This window comes from Melospiza melodia, chromosome Z (genome assembly GCF_035770615.1).
Source record: "Melospiza melodia melodia isolate bMelMel2 chromosome Z, bMelMel2.pri, whole genome shotgun sequence".
Classification (NCBI taxonomy): domain Eukaryota; kingdom Metazoa; phylum Chordata; class Aves; order Passeriformes; family Passerellidae; genus Melospiza; species Melospiza melodia.
In genome coordinates this window covers 60,617,333-60,637,182 of record NC_086226.1, presented here as the reverse complement: position 1 = coordinate 60,637,182, position 19,850 = coordinate 60,617,333, and the positions used below count along the sequence as shown (strand labels likewise).

Here is a 19,850-nt window from a genome sequence, read left to right as displayed (position 1 = left end):
TAATTTCTGGCTTTCATTCTCTAGAAGCCTATTTTGAACAAGGAAATGGTAGTGTCTTTAGTATTTCTTGTGGATCTTCTTTAACAGTTAAAGATTCTCAAAAGTAATTGAAGAAAGAGAGAAACGTCAAGATTTTCTGTTGGATAAGAGAAGTCTTTATATGCTTTTCATTTGTCTGGATAAATTCCCTTCCTGTTACCTTTATGTTTTGTTCTTATTCATATATTTAAATTCAGATAGTCAAGTTGTCCTATGCCTGTTTTGTTTGTCGTAGATTCAGTAAATATTTGCCCTTCAATATCATAACTCTGACTCTTCTTTGGTTTACATTATTATTTTAGAAATATTAGGAAATTAAATTCAGTGTATATATTACCAGGGTAGAGTTCAGCTGTTTGCACGGAGATGATTTATGTTCTAGGTGCTCATAGCTAACTGTCCGTTTCTAGTCATCTTCAGTCATATTCCCCTCTTCTGACATTCTGCATGTAAGATGCCTTTCAGCTAAAAAAATTATTTTCAGCTAAGTAAATATGTCTGCTTTTTCCTTCTTATGGGATCGTTGCTTTATGTTTATATTAAATATTTATATTTATAGTAAAATCAACAGAATTTTCTGACAATTTTACTGTAATATTAAATATTAGTATTACTATACTATTTAATATTATTAAATGGTATTGTATTAAATGAAACACTGTAATTTATATCCAAGTATAATCCAAGTTTGCTGCAAAGAAAGAATATAGTAAGACAATACAAAAGGCCAATGTTTTTTCAACTATGCTTTTTCCTGATAAACTGCAATTTAATTTTAGCTCTCATCATAAAAGCAAACGTGTTTGTTACCTGATGACCTTATGGTCTTAACAGTTAGAAAAGGAGCTCAGTATCATCTGTGGAGAAGACAGCAATGGGAAGAATCTTCTGCAGTTTTCCCAAAATCTTGCAGAAAACTGGTAACCCTAAACTGCAAATTGTATATTGAAATATTGAACCAAGAAATTACTGTAATGAATTTTTAAGAACCTTGGATCTATTAGAAATGAATAATTGACACTAAGGACAAAATTGAGAAAACATGGTGAGAGTAGAAAAGAATTTTTCCAAAGCTTCCTTCCCGACCTTGGTAAAGTCACCATGTTGATTTTCTTCTGTATTCTTCTATCTAAGCAAAATTTACGCTCCTAACTTCCTCCCAACAACAACAAAAAAAAAAAGTCCAAGAAACTTGATGCTCAGTTTCTAGACATGAAGAGCTACTGCAGAAAGCTTAGGCTCTATATTCGAATCTTCTTTTGTTCCCTACTGTGGGTTTTAAATTTATCTCTTCTGTTAGGGAAGTTTACTGCTGCTCCAGTTAGACACAGAATTTCTAAATAATAGAAATAACATTTCTGTGGTGAAGGGGAAACTCAGAGCAATGGATAGAGTACAGCCCAGAGGATAAGAAAGTTGTCCTTCATCTACATGGTTTTTTCATATGTGTGAAAAGAAAAAAAAAGTTACCGCTGGAATTTAGGTAGACGCAGACCATTTAAGCTTTCCAGAAATCTTTCATGAGTTCTAGCACATGGACTGTGCAACATCAACATCATCTATTGGTGAAGCCCAGTTACTTGGTTGCTAATTTTGTCTTCTTCAGAAATAAAAGCATGTTAGATATAAGTAACAAATATATTGAGTCTAACCTTGCAATATTAATTACATTTTACTTAATATGAAGATGACTCAAATTTCATTGTGTTGACTGTACAAATTATTGTGGCTGCCATTGGAGAAATCAATATTTAGAATATCTTTCTAAGTTGAATGCAGTATTTCATTACATATTACATAAGAACTGTATTAATTCATTACAATAATTATTTAATTATGCATAGGTAATCACTGAATATTCCATGATATCCAGACTACTTCCTTTAATCTCTGTATAGTCTGTCCTACTCTGCCAGTAACTGGAAGTTTATTATGGTTATAGTTGTTGTCCACAAGCCAGGAAATGAGAGAAACACACTCCTCTAAGGTTCATTTAAATGTCAGTAAATCCAACAATTTATAGCCCAGGATTTTTTAGGCATGTTCTACTTGCTGAACAGTTCATGCACTTCAGTAAAACCGTGTAAAATATAAATTATGAACTGTGTCACAATCTTGAGTTTTTTGAGGCTGGAAGATTATTTAATGAACAGAGTCCTATACAGTCTTCTACATTAAGAAACATATAACAGCTGTTTAACTAAGAAAACAATTGAGTAATGATGAAAAATAATCTTTATTCTGCAAATATCAGTGGTACAATTAATAGCGCATTTCTGCTGAGATACAATTTTCTACAGTAGTTATTACTAAGTAGTACTTTAGGACTGCACTTCGCAGTTGCATTACATGGCAACCTCTGAGAAATGCTGCTGGTGCCAGTGATGTTCCCTTGCTATCAAGAATTCTTTATTATTTAATTTAATGAATGAAACAAAGAACTGAAGGAGCTACTCAGTCCTACTCCTGCATTTTCCTAAGTGAGGCCCTCCTACTCCCCTTTCATAAATGGTGACTTTATTTTTTCCTTTTCATTTTCATTTCAAAGACATTTTTTTTTATATCCTAGGTAAAATTTTTAGACCCTAGAAAAGAATGAGTGGATCTTCAGGTTCATGATTTATGCTGTGTCTCCATGCTTACCTTGTAAGGGAGCCAAGTTTGCTTTTATGCCCATGATGTCTCATGCAAGAATCAATTAGATCCTAACATTGTTTCACGTAACGGATAGTGAGATCATGGTCCAGAAGTTGTTCTTGATGATTAAACAGGATTGTAAAACTTGACAATTTAATGCAATTGTTGAACTATTAAATACTGGCTTTTAAGATTAAAGTCCAGGATGTGAATGCTATGTGGTCAGTTCCAGTAAAACAGTTCTTGTCATAACACAGCTGTGATCTTTGCAAAGAAGTAGGAGACTGGTTATATTTCATGGGGATTTTTAAGGCATTTCAGGGAAAGATCACATGAAAAGTAGAAAAGTAATGGAAACACTATAGTCGTGGTGAAATATCTGTCCTCATCTCAACCACCACATTTTAAACAATCTTGACTTTGCACAAATACTGTTCTAAAATTCCCTTTTTGTCTCTGGTCATTCCTTTCAACTGAAATTTCTTTCCATATGCTTACATGATTGGAAATGTATTCTTCTGATTCACATAGAGCTGCCTTACTAATTAAATTAAATAGACACAAACAGACACAAAACCTCCACACAACTCCAAAACTGGAGTGACCTCTGTAATGCATTGTGGCTTCCATGTTCTGTTTTACAAGATTTTGCTGTTAATAACTCATGACTAACACATTCTTTCAAAAGAAAAAAAAAATCCTTTGTGTGTGCTTGGCAATATTTTGTTTTCCAGTGTACACACAAAAAAATATTTTACAGATTGTGAATAGGCTAATATCACAATTATAAGTTTTAAATCTCCAATGTCTGTTCTTTCCCTTGGCTCATCTAGAAAGCTGTGATGGCTGTTAAACAATACGTATCATAGATAACTGGTAAACCTTTGTGAATATTACCTTAGCTATCTGTATTTTGCCTGAAGAAAGTTTCTTTTAAGAGGAGCAAAATCCTAGTGTAGAAGTCTGTGCCCTGATTTTGAAGTAGCTGTAAAGTTCACAAGTCTCCTCCATATTTCTGTTTGCTTTCAAATCAGTCTGGATCTGCTTCATTGCAGGTTGCTAATGAAAAACCCATATTGTGTGTTACAGTCTTTCCCTGGCCTTATGCAGAAATCCTTAAATGTCAAAATACAGATACTGACAATAATCTCCATATCTCATACCACTGCAACAGAAATAGAGTCTGAACAGTAACTAAAGAGTCTATTTGTGATTTGACTGGAATGAAAAGCCTAGGGGAAAAAAAAAGCAAACCAACTTGCAAGTAAACTACCAATTTTAGTAATTTCATACCTCCTTTTTCCTGGGTTTGGGGAATATTAAAGTCCAATACTGAGTGCTTATTTCAGCAGAAGTGAGTGGTTTTAGAATGCAGTTCACTTAAAGCCCAAAGTAATTTCTATTTGGGGAAGTTAGGTCATGGCTCAAAGGGAGGTAGTATACAAGTATTTGTAGAAATATGAGATGTATAAAATGTACATTAGCAAGCAAAGAGTGTTGATTTGATTTTCTTGATTTAGTTTACATGGTTCAAGTATGTCTCTGTGTTTAGGTACTCAAAATACCCAAAACCCTGTAAATCTGATTTACTGCCTCTCTATATTTAGAAGAATTATTTCTAGATTTGTAAAGAAATGTTTGTTGTAAGCCATTCTGCAATCACATTCAAGTCAAATTAAGCATACATTTAAAGTGTTTAGGGGAAAAAAAATATACCTAAAAATGTGATGTCACAGGAGAAAATTTGCCTGTATTTTTTGAAAACTTGGATAAATCTGGATGGATTTTCTACAATTGTATTTGCTCATACTGAATATTTAAGGATATTTATAGAAAAAATTTAATTAGGACAATTAAATTAACATATATTTTTGTGGAGTGCTATCAACGGTATGTCTTTCATTTCCTACTTTGTCATGAACATCTGATACTGTATCTGATCTACTATTGTCATCATCTACATTGTTTAAAAAACAATGAAGAAGAACAGAAATTAGAGTTTGTTACTTGAAAAATGCTTGCTAAAATTACCCAGGAACAGGATAGGACTTCTGTAGCTGTGTTTCGGAGACATACATAAGCTGGTTGTTGTGTTGTTAGCTCAGCTTCAGCAAAAAACTGCTGCAGAGTGAATCAAGAGTGAGTCCGACTGCTGCTATCCTGTCTCTTGTTTCCGTAAAATGCTTCAGACCTCTACAATCTTTGATTTTTTTTCTTTTTTTGATAACTGATTTTACAGACATTTTTACATGTAAGACTCCCAATGGAACTGCCCTGTTCCTTGGTTCAAACACAATCATTTGTTGAATTGTGTTTTGTCTGCTCTTAGTCTTTTTTCAAGGTAGCATAAGATTTATGACAAGCTTTTCCTGCATAGTGTAAAAAGGCAAAGAGACTCTTACTGGGTGTACCAATACAACAAATCATTTCACTCAGGAAAAGTAGGTCTTCTGACAGCCCTGTTTTAAAAAAACCCAGCTGTTCTTTATCTTTTATCCTGCTTGCATCACCTCCCCCTCTCCTGATCCTTCTTGCCCCGCTTTGGGCAGTATCCATTGTGGAGGATCACTGTGCATGTGCAGTAATACTCAGGACACAGTTCAGCCTCACGGGACCTCTCTTCATTTCCACATGGTTTACTATTAAGGGGGAACAAACAGCAGGGAGAATGCAGTCCTGACTGAAAACCATGGGAGAAGGAAGACTTTTCAGGCAAAAAATAGGGAAAGCTGCCAGGGAAATTTGGGAAATGTGAGCCAGCGTCCTGCAAGGCTTGGCTTTCTTTTGAGTAAAGTAAAAAGTATTTTGTTCTGATACTTCAGAGGGCTTTTCTTTCCATCTCTAAAATTCGTTGCTGACTTGCACCCCTGTCATCTCCCTTCTCTACTTTCCAGCAAAAATATTTCATTTGTCAGGTAGCTTTTGGCTTCTTTGTGGAGATCAAGTTTGATGGCTTTTGGAATTTTTTTCTAGAGTGATAAGTGAATTCTAGAGGAATTATGAATTATTGAAGAGCATGACAGCAGCAGTCATTGGGGCAGAACAAACAAGAGGGATCTGGAAGTCCTAGAGAAGCACAATTAATGAAAGTCTAAGCAGACTCTGCCCACTTGTTTTTTTTTAATGTTTAATACGTCTTCAAATGTATTTCAATACCATCAAACTAGTAAATTTAGACAACATTAGTGGCCTGCATGCAGAAAGTAATTTTGTGCTTACTCTTTGTTTGGTTTTCAGCATGTCATTTGCACTGGGTTGTGGTGTAAGGTGGAGAGTGAGAAGGAATGCAAAACTAAACTGGATCCACCAATGGATGGAACAGACTGTGACACTGGAAAGGTATGCCTCTGGTGGAAAAGCAATATTAATTATACCAAACATCTAGCATTCAAGGAAACAAGCAGAATAGTTCTTTGCTGTTCTTTAAAGTTCCTACTTACCTCAGTTATCATACAAATAAGCTATATACAGTTGCATGTACTATATATGATAGATTTTATAATAAAGAGATGAAAAGAGAACATTTCCCTAAAACCAGTGAATTAAACCAAGGTTAGCCAAAGAGACAGATGTTTTAATATTTATGCTGTTTTATTTCAACTTCTTTCACATTTTTTGTCATATTTATGAATAGAATGCAATTTTTGCTCTTCCAACTGTAAATAGAAACTTAAACTTTCAAAGATATAGAGTTCTCAGCTATAATTTAAGATTTAGAAATAGTCTCTTTGAAGGAATTGATAGATAGTTGTTAAAACCTTTCAGCATAAGTGTTATCAAGAAATACGGTGTAAAAGAGTGTAATCCCATGCACATTTAAGAGTCACAAATTCTATTAAAAACATGCCATCACAGACACATTAAATCAGACTTAGATGAATTGTCCTTCAAGAGCTTTCCAGTTAAAATTATTTGTGATCTTTGTATATATCTGTAAACGAATATAAATAACATCAAACAGAAAACAGAGAAAGAGCATACATATGTATTGAGATTTTCAAGATACTGTGCTGACAGCCATTTCCCACAGGAGTGATTTACTCTTTGAGTCATATTACATTCACCAAGACTCTCATCATTCTCCTAAAATCAAATCAATCAATTAATATCAAATGTTCAGATAACATGCTAAAGGAAAACCGGATTGTGTTTCTGTTCATATCTCTAAAATAATGACAATTGCTTCAATATTTTAATTCTGATAAAGTTCGTAGTTGATACTGTCTGAAGTCAATACCTGGAAAGTAAGAGACATGAGTTTTGTTTGATATCACAATTTTTACATTGAGACTGGCCTGCCCATGCTATGGAATAAGAAAGCAGAACCTCTTATGATGATTACGCACAATTACTGATTGTAATTAAAACAGCTTATTGAGCCAGGCTAAAGAGATAACTTATTTATGTACAGCAGTAGAAAACTATGCATTCATTACCAAAACATGGCAGGGGATAAGAAAGAATTATTCTTCTTATTTGCTTTATTATCTGTGCAGGATGAGGTTTAGGATACACAGGTCACTGGCTTTGGGGTTTTTTTATTGATCTTGTATTGTTCAATACTTATTATTGTATTGAATAAGTATTGTTGTCTTGTGCTCCTCTTAGGGTCTTAGGAAGTGATGGAAATGTCATTTGCATAGCGTCCTACTTGGTTGGGGTTTAAGTCAAGAATTTAAAAAAATCCCTTAGGCTGCACAGAGAGCAGATGCTATCTCAATAGAAAAATTTGTATTTTATCTGAAGCAATAACTTTAAATTGTATATGAGCATTTCTGGTTTGAAACATCCAAGGGCATTACAAAATTTATATTTTCTGGTTGTAAATCTAATGTAAAGATTGAGACTGCCTACGTGAAGACTTTTTAAAAGTGGAATGATTATGCCTTCATTGTAATGTGATGATTAAAGAGAGAAAATTAACATCAGTTGATCAGTAAAGACCAGTTTCAAACTGTAGGTGAAAAGGCTACCAGGTGAAGATTCAGCATGGACATTAAAACTTACAGAAGTATGTTCTAAAAGAAACAGAAGTCTCTTGATTGCATTAGTGACATCTTTTCTTTTGCTACAAGTACAAGGCTTGTTTGGGAAGTCTGTTATCCATTGGTAACCGTGGTTTACCAACAGTTCAGAAAGTAAAAAGAAATTAGTTAAATTACTAATGTTAATGTCATTAACTGATGATTGTTTGCTTTGTAATTGCTGAATCATTGAATCATGAAATTTCTAAGGCGGGAGAATTCCTCTATTTCCTAATACATGGGACAGATATTAAGTTGGTATAATTTGATAAAGCACTAATTTTTGCAGAGTTTATGGTGATTTGTATGAGATAGGGACATAGGTTACAAAGCCTAACAATAGTGACTGGAAAATTTTTGAGTGAGAAATTGCAGCTTTCCTAGTAAATTATATATGCATGCAAGATCACTGATTTTTTTATTACTATTTTAATAAATGCCAGAAATTCTCTAGACTTTCTCAACATCAGCTTTTTGAAGCTTCCAATTTATCTTTGAATACAAATGGTGAATAAAATCTCATTTCCTCTATTACTTCTAATATGTCTTTCTGTTGAGATTGTCACTGGATAATGAGGGACGATGAAGTTCCTGCTGGTGGGAACTGTCATGCTGAGCCGAGCAAGTCCTGAAACGGCCCTGGACACTGTGCTGTGATCATCTGCACAGTTCAGCTGGACAATGATCCCTGCAGCAGGTCTGGGCTGGACCCTAAAATGCTTTCTTAGGCAATGCCCGATCTAAAATGAAGGGAGACAGCATATTATGGACACCTCCAATGAAGGAGGTATCCTTCATTGGAAATGAACTTACTTTTGAGGTTGTGGACAAGAGGTGAACCTGCTCCTTGGCCACTGAAACAGAGAAAGGTCTCTGACTGTTGCATTTACTAGGACAGGTAAAAAAGCTTTGGAGAGTACTAGGCAAAAATATATCTGACTCAAATAAATCTGAAATACATCTGAATATATCTGAAAACGATGTATTGAACCAAATGTTTATGTTGTGCTTCCTGTGGGCTCGTGGAGAAGTGAATTGTTTTGCATACGCCTTGATTTATTAACCTAAGAGCTGATTTTTTTACCTAGTGGTGCAAGGCTGGAGACTGTATCAATCGGACCTCTTTCACGGAGCACATGGAGGGGGAGTGGAGCGCATGGAGCACTTGTAGCCGCACTTGCAACACTGGAATCAGCAGTCGACAACGCAAATGCCCTGGGTAAAAACAAGTTCAGGTTTCCATTGCTGTTCATCAGAATTTCTGAACAAAATTTACATCAGAACAGGACCCCATGAAGATTTAGTTGGCCTTTTTCTAAGCAATTAATACTTTATGAATACTGAAAAACACTTAGAAGAGTGCGTATTTCAGGTATTTTATTGCATGGCAACATTATTTTTCATCTTTTCTGCTTCTGTCAAGACCCTGGATAATATTAACAGAAGAATAAAACTTTCTTTGTAAGCTTCACCTGAGGAAGCAACAGAAACTTAAATTTAAAATTTATGACTTGCAGATTGTTAGTGTGTAATCCCAGTCTTTAAATTTTTCAACTTGAGAAGATTGACTTCTGCTTCTCATCTGCAAAACCAAGGAACTGAAGGTTTGGTGAAGAGATCTTTCTGCCCTCAGACATTTAGATAGACATTTCTCAGACATCTAGATAGACATTTCTCAGACATTTAGATAGATTATCTGGAAACAGAATTTAGATTCCTTATCTTGTGAAAATGAAAACCTTCTGCCTTTGGGGATAAAGGCTTTTACTTTTCACTTGAATGAAATTTGTTTCACTGTATCTCAGTGACCAGCTAAAAGGTCTTTTCCTTTTAATTACTTGGTACCAGTTTGATTTTTTTTTGGTGTCATTTATACACCAAGTGAAAAAGAAAATAAAATATAGGCATAGGAGTGGGAACAGAGTGGAGTAATGAAGGCAAGTATAGGGAAAACTAGTCCAGAGTGGATAAGGCTCGAATCAATTGTTTTAAAAAAAGAATAAAACAAGGGGGAAAATGATGAGTTTTGGAAAACTGTGTGGCAGATTTTGTTGTAAAATAGGCAGGGGGTTTAAAAAATAATTTTGAGGAAAAGTTGTATATGGCTATACAAAAGCATGAGGATTTAACAGAAATTTTGATATGCAGAATTCTTTCATAGTTCATGCCATTTAAACACCACTTTTAAGCTATACTCCCCAGCTGTATACCTTAAAGCTCTTTCTAGCATTTATGGATGTCTTAATTTCATGCTCATTAATTCATTTTTCCAGGTAAGGTTCCAAATAATGAGCTCCAGTTTCTGCAGTTTTCTCTTGTGCATTTGTTCATTCGCACCTGCAAGCACAGCTGGAGTGACCAAAGAGAAACAAAGCATTTGTCTGAACCCCGTAACACCACACTTGTAGGAAAAGGAGAGGTAGCAAATCTGCAGGTGTTGCTTCCTTTCAGTAGGCCCTTTGGCTCAGCCCAGATAGAGAAAAATCTCAATTTTATCAAAACTGTATCTTAGGCTCTCCTGACAGAACTCCTGCTAGTCCTCATGCTTTCTTGCAGCTAAATGTAAATTGTGGCTTAGCACCCGTCACTCCTTATATGTAATGTAACCAGTACAAAGAGAAGGCAAACATGTTTTGTTCTGTGACTTCAGTTTTTCATGGGTGATTTCTGAATGCTAAGTGTCAACAAAAAACCCTGCTATTTTTAATTTGTGTCTACCATAAGTAAACTATACTGTAAGTTTGACAAAATATTGCCAACAGTAAAGGGTTGTATTTATGCCATCTTTTCTAGTTCAGGCCTTGAAGGACAGTGTCATGGGCCCACAATGCAGTATAGGGTGTGTGAAAATCCTTCTTGTCCTGTTGGAGTGCCTGCCTTTAGGGACTGGCAGTGCCAAGCTTTCAGTGTCCGATCTTCATATCAGAAGCATGTGCACCAGTGGCAAGCTGTCATTGATGATGGTAAGTGTAAACTATCTCCCTTGTTCTTATAATCTGTTTAAATGGCTTCCAGCTTGTTGATATTGTGGTTAATCAAGAAAGATGTAGTTAAAACTAAAACAAACAAACCTCAAATACAGTATTTTTGGTAAGTTATTTTAATTTCACAGACAAGATCTCGCGATACTTTTGTATGCTCTAGAATATTTTATCTTTTATTCCCATTGAATTTGTCCTACTTAATAGGTAATAACTACATTTAAATGAAAATCCAATCAACTTTTTCCTTTTTAGTTAGAATTGTAGTATGAAGTGACTCAGAAATACAGCTTTCTGGAGTAATGCTCCATTATTAAACATGGCTATATCAGTTATATTTTTTACCTGCAAAGACAAAGAGACAATGTTGATGTTGTGAGCCTTTGTTTTTGGGGAAGGAGAAAGCTTAAAATTGGGAGTATTTTACATATCAGTGTTTGATTTGGCAGCAGTGTGTACATAATGTATGCTGTAAACTTTGGTTAGATTTCTATAAATCCTAGTACCTATTGCATACGAAGTCCTGGCATACTGTATGCATGCTTCTGTGCAACAAACTTGCTTAAATACTGTTTCATTAGGAAAATGCTCAGGTGAGAGTATAGTAAGGTCAGACTTACATTATCTGCAACAATAATGTTGGTGTAAAACATCAGTGACTAAGAAAACAAATTCCTTCTTACTGGAACATTGAACAGTAATTTCCACCTCACTGAATTTTCTGTAAATTCTTGTGTTTTAATTTATTGAAATTAGAAGCAAACAAAGAAAAAAGCACAACAAAAACACATCAGTTATGAAAACAGTTGACTTGAGAACTTCACAAAATCATAGCAAGCTGTAATAAAGAAAACCCAAGAATGACACAGCAGTACTATAAGTGTGTGTTACCAAATTTTAAGGAGTTCATTACTGTAAACTATTTTTACTCTTGAAATAATTTATCAGAAAACATTAGAAAGCATTGAAGACTGTTTTTGCTATCAACATATTATATGTCTAACTCGAGAAGTGTTTTTCTTTTCTTCTAAGCCTTCTCTCAAGGTGCCAAAGGAAAACTTTAGATACTATTTTCATTAGGCTTGTATGTTAGCTCATTTCATTGTAAAAAGAACTCTCTCCAACAGTTACAAAGGTGCTTATCAAGTCAATTAGTTTGGTTTTTTTAACTACATTTTGTTTTAGCACAGGCACACATTTTTTATATCCTAAAGGATCTAAACGTTTATCTGGCTTTGAATAATATTATTTAATTCAAATGAAAAAATCTTGACACTGTCGTGTGCCATGTTAATGAGTACAGATCTAATTGTTTTCTGAGTGATCCTGTTATCTCGAGGTGTCCCTCAGGAGAAACAAAAGTGGACCAGCCAGATAATGCCTGTATCCCATTTTACATTATTCTCAAATCCTTAATTGTTTGCTCTCTTAGTTAGCACTAACTGTGCACCATGTCCAAAATAGTTGCTGTATGTGATCTCCTGTAGTCTGCTGAAGTTGTCTGGTGCTGTTTAGTTGCTGTCTCTTTGAGTTCAGTGTCTTTAAAATAATGTTTAGGTCATCAATCTTGTATTCCTTTAAAAAATGCTGATACCTGCTTAAAGCCCCCAGGGAACTTTGAGTTTACTGTTTAAGGAGGATAACTGGAATGCAGAGGGCACAAACTCAGGCTGCTTTTCAGCTGGAGATGGCTTGTGTCTGACTAGCTTCACATGTTGGCAGAAGAGATCACATCTGTTTGTACTGGTCCTCTAGTGATACCCTGAGGCTCTGTCAATTTTAGTAATTTAAATGTGCCCAGACCACTCTGTGTTGTGTAAGTCAGCTGGCACAAAACTCCTCTGTCTGTACTTTTCTGCTCCTTTGCATGCTAAAACTACTTTTTTTGAAAACAGTCCTTTGCAGATAGCAATTTCCAGTCTAGACTGAGCTGGTTCTAGTTAGCAAATGCAAAAAAATGTGGCATAGACTGTTTTACAGTTCAGCTGTATAGACAGTAGAATTCCAGTGCCCCTGAATGTTTCCTGGAACTGTTTAATTTACTAATAAAAATGCACTCCAGGAATCTAGAAGTCAGTATGAAGTCAGAGTGGCATAGATTGTATCCAAGTGAAATCAGTTTCAGGCTCAGGACTGACTTTTATCCTTTTAAAAATTTGCAACAGATTTAGGAAGAAGTTCTGAGTAAGTACATTTGCTAACAAAGATATGAAAAAATCCTGTCATTTTGTACTTGGTTGACCACTGAGGAGAGACTTAGTTTCTTTTATTTGCTGTTACTTTCACAGTGGTGAGACAAACTGCATTGTTTATGATGTGGCCATTAGGAATACATGGATACATAGGATATTACTACATTTTTATGCTCTTTCATAATTAGAAGTTATTTACAGAATGTTTTAGGCATTTATTGGAAAATTGCTTGAGCTTCATAACAATGTTTCCAGGGGTTTTGTGGGGATTTTTTGTTGTTTTTTTTTAATGTAAACTTCATAAATTCATATCTTTTTCTTCCAATGGTGTGTCAGTTATTTCATTTTTTTCTCCTTGACCTGCAGAGTTAGGAAGTCTGGAAAGTGTTAACTTTCTTTTTTAACCAATATTTATAGTGTGACAAAAATATAGGAGAATAAAAGTATAGATTACAACCAAAATATTGCAACAGCTGTAATGTGTATATTCTTAATTGCAACAATGAGCATGACATGAGTACTGTGTAGGCCAAGTTTATAGCAACAGCATGCTCTAGGAAGAAAAAACCCCAAGTTTTTTTAAACAGCTAAGAAATTGATCAAAATCTTTTTTGTTTTCCCTGTGTGTAAAATAACTTCTTATGCTAATGTAGCTGCATGCCATGCATAAGCAATTATCAGTTTTAACAAGCGTATTGATGATAATTCTGTATTTCTAAAGTTCCCTTTTTCTAATAATGCACGTTTTTCCACCCTTTGCTGCTACAGAAAAGCCGTGTGCTTTATTCTGTTCACCGGCTGGAAAGGATCAACCCGTTCTTCTAACAGAAAAGGTGATGGATGGGACGTCCTGTGGCCAGCATGGGCTAGATATCTGTGCAGATGGTAGATGCCAGGTATGAGTTAATTGTTTTGAACCTGGGTATACAGGCACACACCAAGCATACACATGTGTTAAGACTTTAGAACATTTTTATTTCATATTAGGCTGTTGTCAAGCTACCCCTGATATTAATTCATAGAAATGTATCTAACAGTAATGTGGAAATGCTTGAGTAAACTTAATTTCTGTTAAACTGAATGCTTTTGATCAAAACGTGGGTATAATTTATATTTACATATTCTGGACCTGCTTATGCCCTATTCAGAATAAGTCCTGACATTAATGGCACTTTACCATTGTGGGCATAGCAAAGAACCATCCAAATTTTGAGTAGAAAGCAGGAGAGGCACATTGTGTTCTCTTAGTGGGAAGACCTGTGGGGTGTGGTCTGATGTGCCACAGGTCCCACCAGGAGATAAGACTGCAGTTGTTTCTGCAAGTTTCTCTTGGAGAGCAGCTGGTAGAGTTAGCCAACCACCTAGGAAGAGTGAATGCAGCGCTCTGCATAAAGTCACAGGGGAATTTGCTATGGGACAGATCTCTGCCATGAGCTAGTGCAACCCTCACTCTCAGCAAGGCTGGGTCATGCTGGCTAGGCATCTTGAGGAAGGGTGAGGTACCTGATACTAAAAGCAACTTTATGAAAAACTTGGCCTGTGTCTCAATAGCTTTTATTTTCTTCTCCCATAGAAATTTGGCTGTGATGGTATATTAGGGTCTCTGGCTCGTGAAGATCATTGTGGTATATGCAATGGTAATGGAAAGTCATGCAAAGTTATTAAAGGTGATTTTAACCATACCAGAGGAGCAGGTAATGTCTGTTTGTTTATTTCAAATTCTAAAGAAACAAATGGCTTTTTGATTACTTGGAGCATTGGGAAATTAAAAAAGCTATGTTTCTTAAAATTATGCAGCTCCTTGTAAGAGCTTTAGATCCAGCTTTTTAAAGATGCTAAGACATTGAGGATAAGAGTCCATAAGTATTTTCAAATTTGTTGCAAAGTTATTTCACATTATTTCATTTGCAAAATGAAGGAAAGATCTTACATTAAGATACACTCTATTTCATAGGAGAGACTGATTTTTAAGGGGTATGAGAAATTGGGTTTATATTTTTAGCAAATAGTGTGTTGTAAATTCTTTTAGTGTTTAGCTTCATTTAGTGTTCTTCAAAATAAAAATCCAAATTATGATTTTTTATTTAGAGCAATGTTACCAAACGAAGCCAGGCAGTGAAAAATCATAAAGGCAAATGCATGAAGAAGTCTAATACCTCTTCATTACTCATTATTTTATTTCAATAATAACTTATGATAACAAGCCAATAGGTTTTCTAATGCAAAATGAACATCAGATATCCAAATGCTGCTGTGATCTGTCCTGTTAATAGGAATAGCTTACTGGCTCCAGCCCAATAATGTGGACAGAGTAGAGAATTGAAATCCTAATAATGTGCATCTTGCACCATGTACACAAGTATCTTTTCTTTGAAACAGCATTTGACCCACTATCATCATTTGTTTGCCATTACACTTTCAGTTTCCTGAGTAAAAAATATGTGGAATTTAGAGGTGGCAAGTAAATCACAACAAAAATACTGTAATTATAAGCAGACAGCATATCTTAGAAAAATAAAGGACTTCAGTGGATTTCAGACTCAAGTATAGTACTTTAGGCAAGAGCGGAAAGTTACGCATGGTCTTCAAATGTTTATGTCTGGCCCTCTGAAGCAGAATGTAAGGCAAATCAAGCATCCCAAACCCCAGATGAGTCTGGAGGACTACAAGATATAAAAAACCAGCAAAGACAGTTCCTGCTAATAAAATCACATTATGTCAGCTCTCTTCAATGGCTAATGTGAATATCCACACACTTTCAAGTTTGTTTGTGTCAATCCTCAGTATTGTGGTATTGCCATCTTAACCCTTGTGTAAGTTATTTTGCTTCTCAAGAAGCTGTAAACAATATTTAGGAAGTGTTATTATCTCTTACAGAAATGAAAGATGCTGCTTTAACTTTCACGTTTCAGGATTATTGAAAAAGTATTGTAAATGCTAAGTATTTTGTTGTAGGATATCACATAGCTACACATAATAAAAGATAAAATATTTTTTCCCTTTGTGAAATGTACCTAGATAATCTAAAATAGGGGATTTTTTTATTAATGACATTCCTGCCTGTAGTGGTTTCCACCTTTGTTGCCTTTTCACTGAGTTTTACTTGAAGTAAAATGTTCGACGTCCTCTCTTAGTCTCACACTAGCAAGAGACAATCTCAATTTGAAGTAAATAAGTAGATTACAAAATCAAAGCCTATCATAACAGGGCTTGAATATGTTAAATGAAGAAGGAGAGGAGATACATAAAACAAACTAAAAACCAAGTGGTGGGAGGATGCTTAGATTTTAGCATCATGCCATTTGTCTTTACATGCTGAGTGAAGTTGGAATTATTTTACAGTCATCTTGTGGTCATGATGACATTGAACCACTTATCTAGAAATAGCTACACTGGCTCCAGCCCCAGTCTCCAAGCCTCACTAGTTCTTGTTAGGTTTTACTGTGCCGTACTCTTTTAATTATGTAGCATTATATATATATGTTACATATAATACACAGTTCCATAGCTTTTCTTCAATTTGGAAGAATCTTCAAAGTACTGCTATATAAATTATAACGTGCTACCCTTAAGGAGCAAAATAAGGGAGAAGAAATGAGAAAGCATACAAGATATACTTTTCTATGCTTTTCTATTTTTCTACTTAACTTGGGACATCTGGTCTCATGTTTAGGTTATGTGGAAGCTTTGGTGATACCTGCAGGAGCAAGAAGAATCAAAGTTGTGGAAGAAAAACCAGCTCACAGTTATTTAGGTAAATATTATATATGTTTTAGTGTTAATGTCCTGTTTTGCTCAACATTGAAAAGTACAAGCTAAACATGCCTTTGTCATTCAACAAAGCTCTGAGTAGAAAAATAGATCTGTGAAGAACTTGTCTAAGGAACTGAAGAAATTATTACAGAACCATTTTTCATATAGGTCTTCTTTTGGACTTTTGTCTCATCTTTTTTAGAGAATATTACAAACACTGTATTTAGATTATGTAAAAAATGTCTGTGTATATATATGTATATTTGCACATTTTCAATTTTTTATATGGAAAGTATGTTAAAACTACTGAAAAGAATTTTGTGCTGAAACTTAAAATAATTTGTACTCAGAAAAGAAGACACTGAGCATCATAAAGAAGTTCACTAACAAAGTCAAACAGAAGTTCTAAAGTTAGACTGAAAAAGCAGAAAAGTATTTCTTTCACTAATTTGAATTGTCTGAATCTTCGAATAGACAAACTTAATCACAGTGATTTTTTTCCTTTAGTTTTTCCATTTAAGTGAAATTGTCTTTCATTGATTAAAAAAAGTATTTCTCTTTTAATGAGGTCTAAAGAAGTTGTGTAAGAAAATACACTCTGTTATCATTATTGTTACAGGGTTTAAGCAAAAATATGAGATTTCATAATTGGTATTGTTTTGTGCAGTGCTTAAATTTAAATTGAGAGAGACATAGCATGAGAAGTAGGACAATGATATGAAAAATTCCCTGGTTTGGTCACTGTTCTTAGTTATGTTCATAAGAAATATTTATGTTTAAAGAAGTGTTTGAGTATTCTCAGTACTTCAACTGAGAGAATGTTGAAGTTGGTGAATCTTAATTATGATAGTTTAGGTTATTAGTGGGTGACTGCTGGTTTGCCTTGAGGCCTGCACCTTCCCAGGACATTTAGAGATCTGGAATATTTAATTGTTCCCCAATGAACCACAGACATGGATATGTAAGAGTGTTAAAACAATAACTGAAGTTTGTCTTTCTATTGACATATGTGGGGAATAGAAATACTATTATTTTCTATTTTTGAATAATGTAAAAATAAATAAATAAATGCTGGCATTGTGTTTAGGGAAATTTATTCCTTCTTCATGAGCCACAAACTGGTTTTACCCTTGCCCCACAAAAGGCAAAAAGAGTGAAATTTTTTTTTATGTCCATGAAATAATATCACTCATGATGCTCATTTGTGAAAGTTGCCAGTTAGCTTCTATTTTCTTGTTACTTTAATTTTGTTTTCACTAATTTTACTGGTTTATATCTGAATGAGGCTCTGCCAGTATTTCTGTGTGCAATCTTTTGCTGGGCTTACAACTTATTTTTTTTTTTTAAGCCTTTTTGGGGACCCAGTAACAGGTTGATTGCCATATCTTGAATTAAAACCTGTATTGTTGCACCTTTTTTTTTTTGCTAGCACAAGGTATTTAAACTTTCTTCATTTTTAGGTTATTTTGAAAGCATCAGAATTTGAATTGCAGAGGAATAGTTTTTGAATAGGCATAGCATAATGAAAGTTTTGAGGTGAGAACTTAAGACTTTAATCTTAGAAACAAGATTCTTCACATGCTGTGGTTAAAAATTTGAAATGTAAAATATATTAAAGTCTTTCATGTTTCATGTTTTCTATTTTACAGTTCTTTATGCTAATGTTATGTGGCACCATACTTGGTTCTGTACTTGAAATTAGTCAATACAGGCCATTACTATTTCTGTTTGGTCTCCAATTTTCCTTTATAGAGGAAATCAGGAAATGGTTGAGAGCCTAGGGGTAAAAAATAAAGACCAGCCCAAGAAAGGAAACTTCTTTGTTGGTAGGTTACAACAGGCTGCCTAACCAAGCGAAGTCTGTTGATGAAGTGCTCTTACTTCATCTACAGGAATCATCATGCTTGCAGTCTTTGATCTGGCTTAGCAATTTCATTAACCTGATATCTGCTGGAAAAACAGCACACCAACCTGTGAATAGTCCAGGAGACTCCTGGAGTGTACTGAGGATAATTTTTTAATCAAAACTATAGGCCCAAGTAATGGTGTTCCTGGACCTTGTTGATTTCTTCCCAACCCAGATGAGTTATTTAGAGAGATGGTGGCAGCCTAGACTGCAATGATCATGTCCTGCTGGAACTCATTTTTAGGGATATGGGCCAGGTGAAGACTAAAGCCAGGACTTTATGAGAGCGAACTTTCAGTTGTCTAAGGAATTGGTAGATGGTAGCACCTGGGAAACTGCCCTTGGGTCTACCAGGGCAAAGCAGAGCTCATTAAAGATTTAGGATAGCAGCTTGTTAAAGATTTAGGATAATACTCTTTAGTCGCAATTAAGGATAATAATTTTTCCTAGATTGCAAAAGCTCTTGATTATGCCAACATATAAGAAATCAAGCAAGGAAGGCAGGAGAATAGCATGGGTGAGAATGTTTTTACCTTCTGGTAAAAACAAAGTGTAAGAATGGAGTGCACAGGCAGTGGAACCAGGAACATATGTCCTGGGCACTATATAGAGATGATGCTCATATATGTGAGGATACGTTCAGGAAAACTAGGGCACAGATAGTGCTGATTTTGGCAAGGAATGAGGAGGTTAATAAGGGTTTCTACAGGTTTTTAGTCAGAAAGGGGATAGTAAAGAAAATACACCCACAACACACACTGAAAAATAAGACAAGAAAAACTAATGATGGTGGGCGTGGAAAATGCTGCAGTGCTTCACAGTTTTTTGCCTCAGCTTTGGTGGTAAACACTTTTTCCACATCTTTCAAGTCCCTCAATACCAGGGCAGGGAATGGTGGAATGATGTTCCTCCCATCCTGGATCAGTTTTAAGACCACCCAAGGAACCGGAACATACACAAATATATGGGATCTAATGAGATGCATCCCATGGTCCTGAGGGAGCTGGCTAATATAGTTATCAAGCCACTCTCAAGTATATTTGAAGAATCATGGCAGCCTGCTGTAGTGCCCACTGGCTGAAGAACAAGGGCTATTGCATTATTTTTTAAGAGAATAGGATAATGAAGAGGACACTGGCAACTAGCAATCAGTCAGCCTTAGCCCTGCTGTTTCCAAAAATTACTTAAATATCAAGTCTTAATGTTCTTAATATGTATTGAAGGGACACCTGATAACCTGAATGGAAGTGAAGCAGTTACTTCATTGAAAGAAATATCAGTGACTGTACTTTCATTTGGAATTGAATTTCAGATGATT

General features: G+C 35.1%; 1 protein-coding gene across 1 annotated transcript in view; it reads left to right on the top strand.

Moving 5' to 3' along the window:
- The window catches only part of ADAMTS19 (ADAM metallopeptidase with thrombospondin type 1 motif 19), a 130,340-nt gene that overhangs the window by 79,853 nt on the left and 30,637 nt on the right, over positions 1 to 19,850 (top strand). The window contains exons 11-16 of the mRNA XM_063180612.1: positions 5,914 to 6,015; positions 8,789 to 8,919; positions 10,494 to 10,663; positions 13,642 to 13,769; positions 14,447 to 14,567; positions 16,547 to 16,627. Of these exons, the coding sequence (XP_063036682.1) occupies positions 5,914 to 6,015; positions 8,789 to 8,919; positions 10,494 to 10,663; positions 13,642 to 13,769; positions 14,447 to 14,567; positions 16,547 to 16,627 (733 nt within the window). The remainder of the gene's footprint in view (positions 1 to 5,913; positions 6,016 to 8,788; positions 8,920 to 10,493; positions 10,664 to 13,641; positions 13,770 to 14,446; positions 14,568 to 16,546; positions 16,628 to 19,850) is intronic.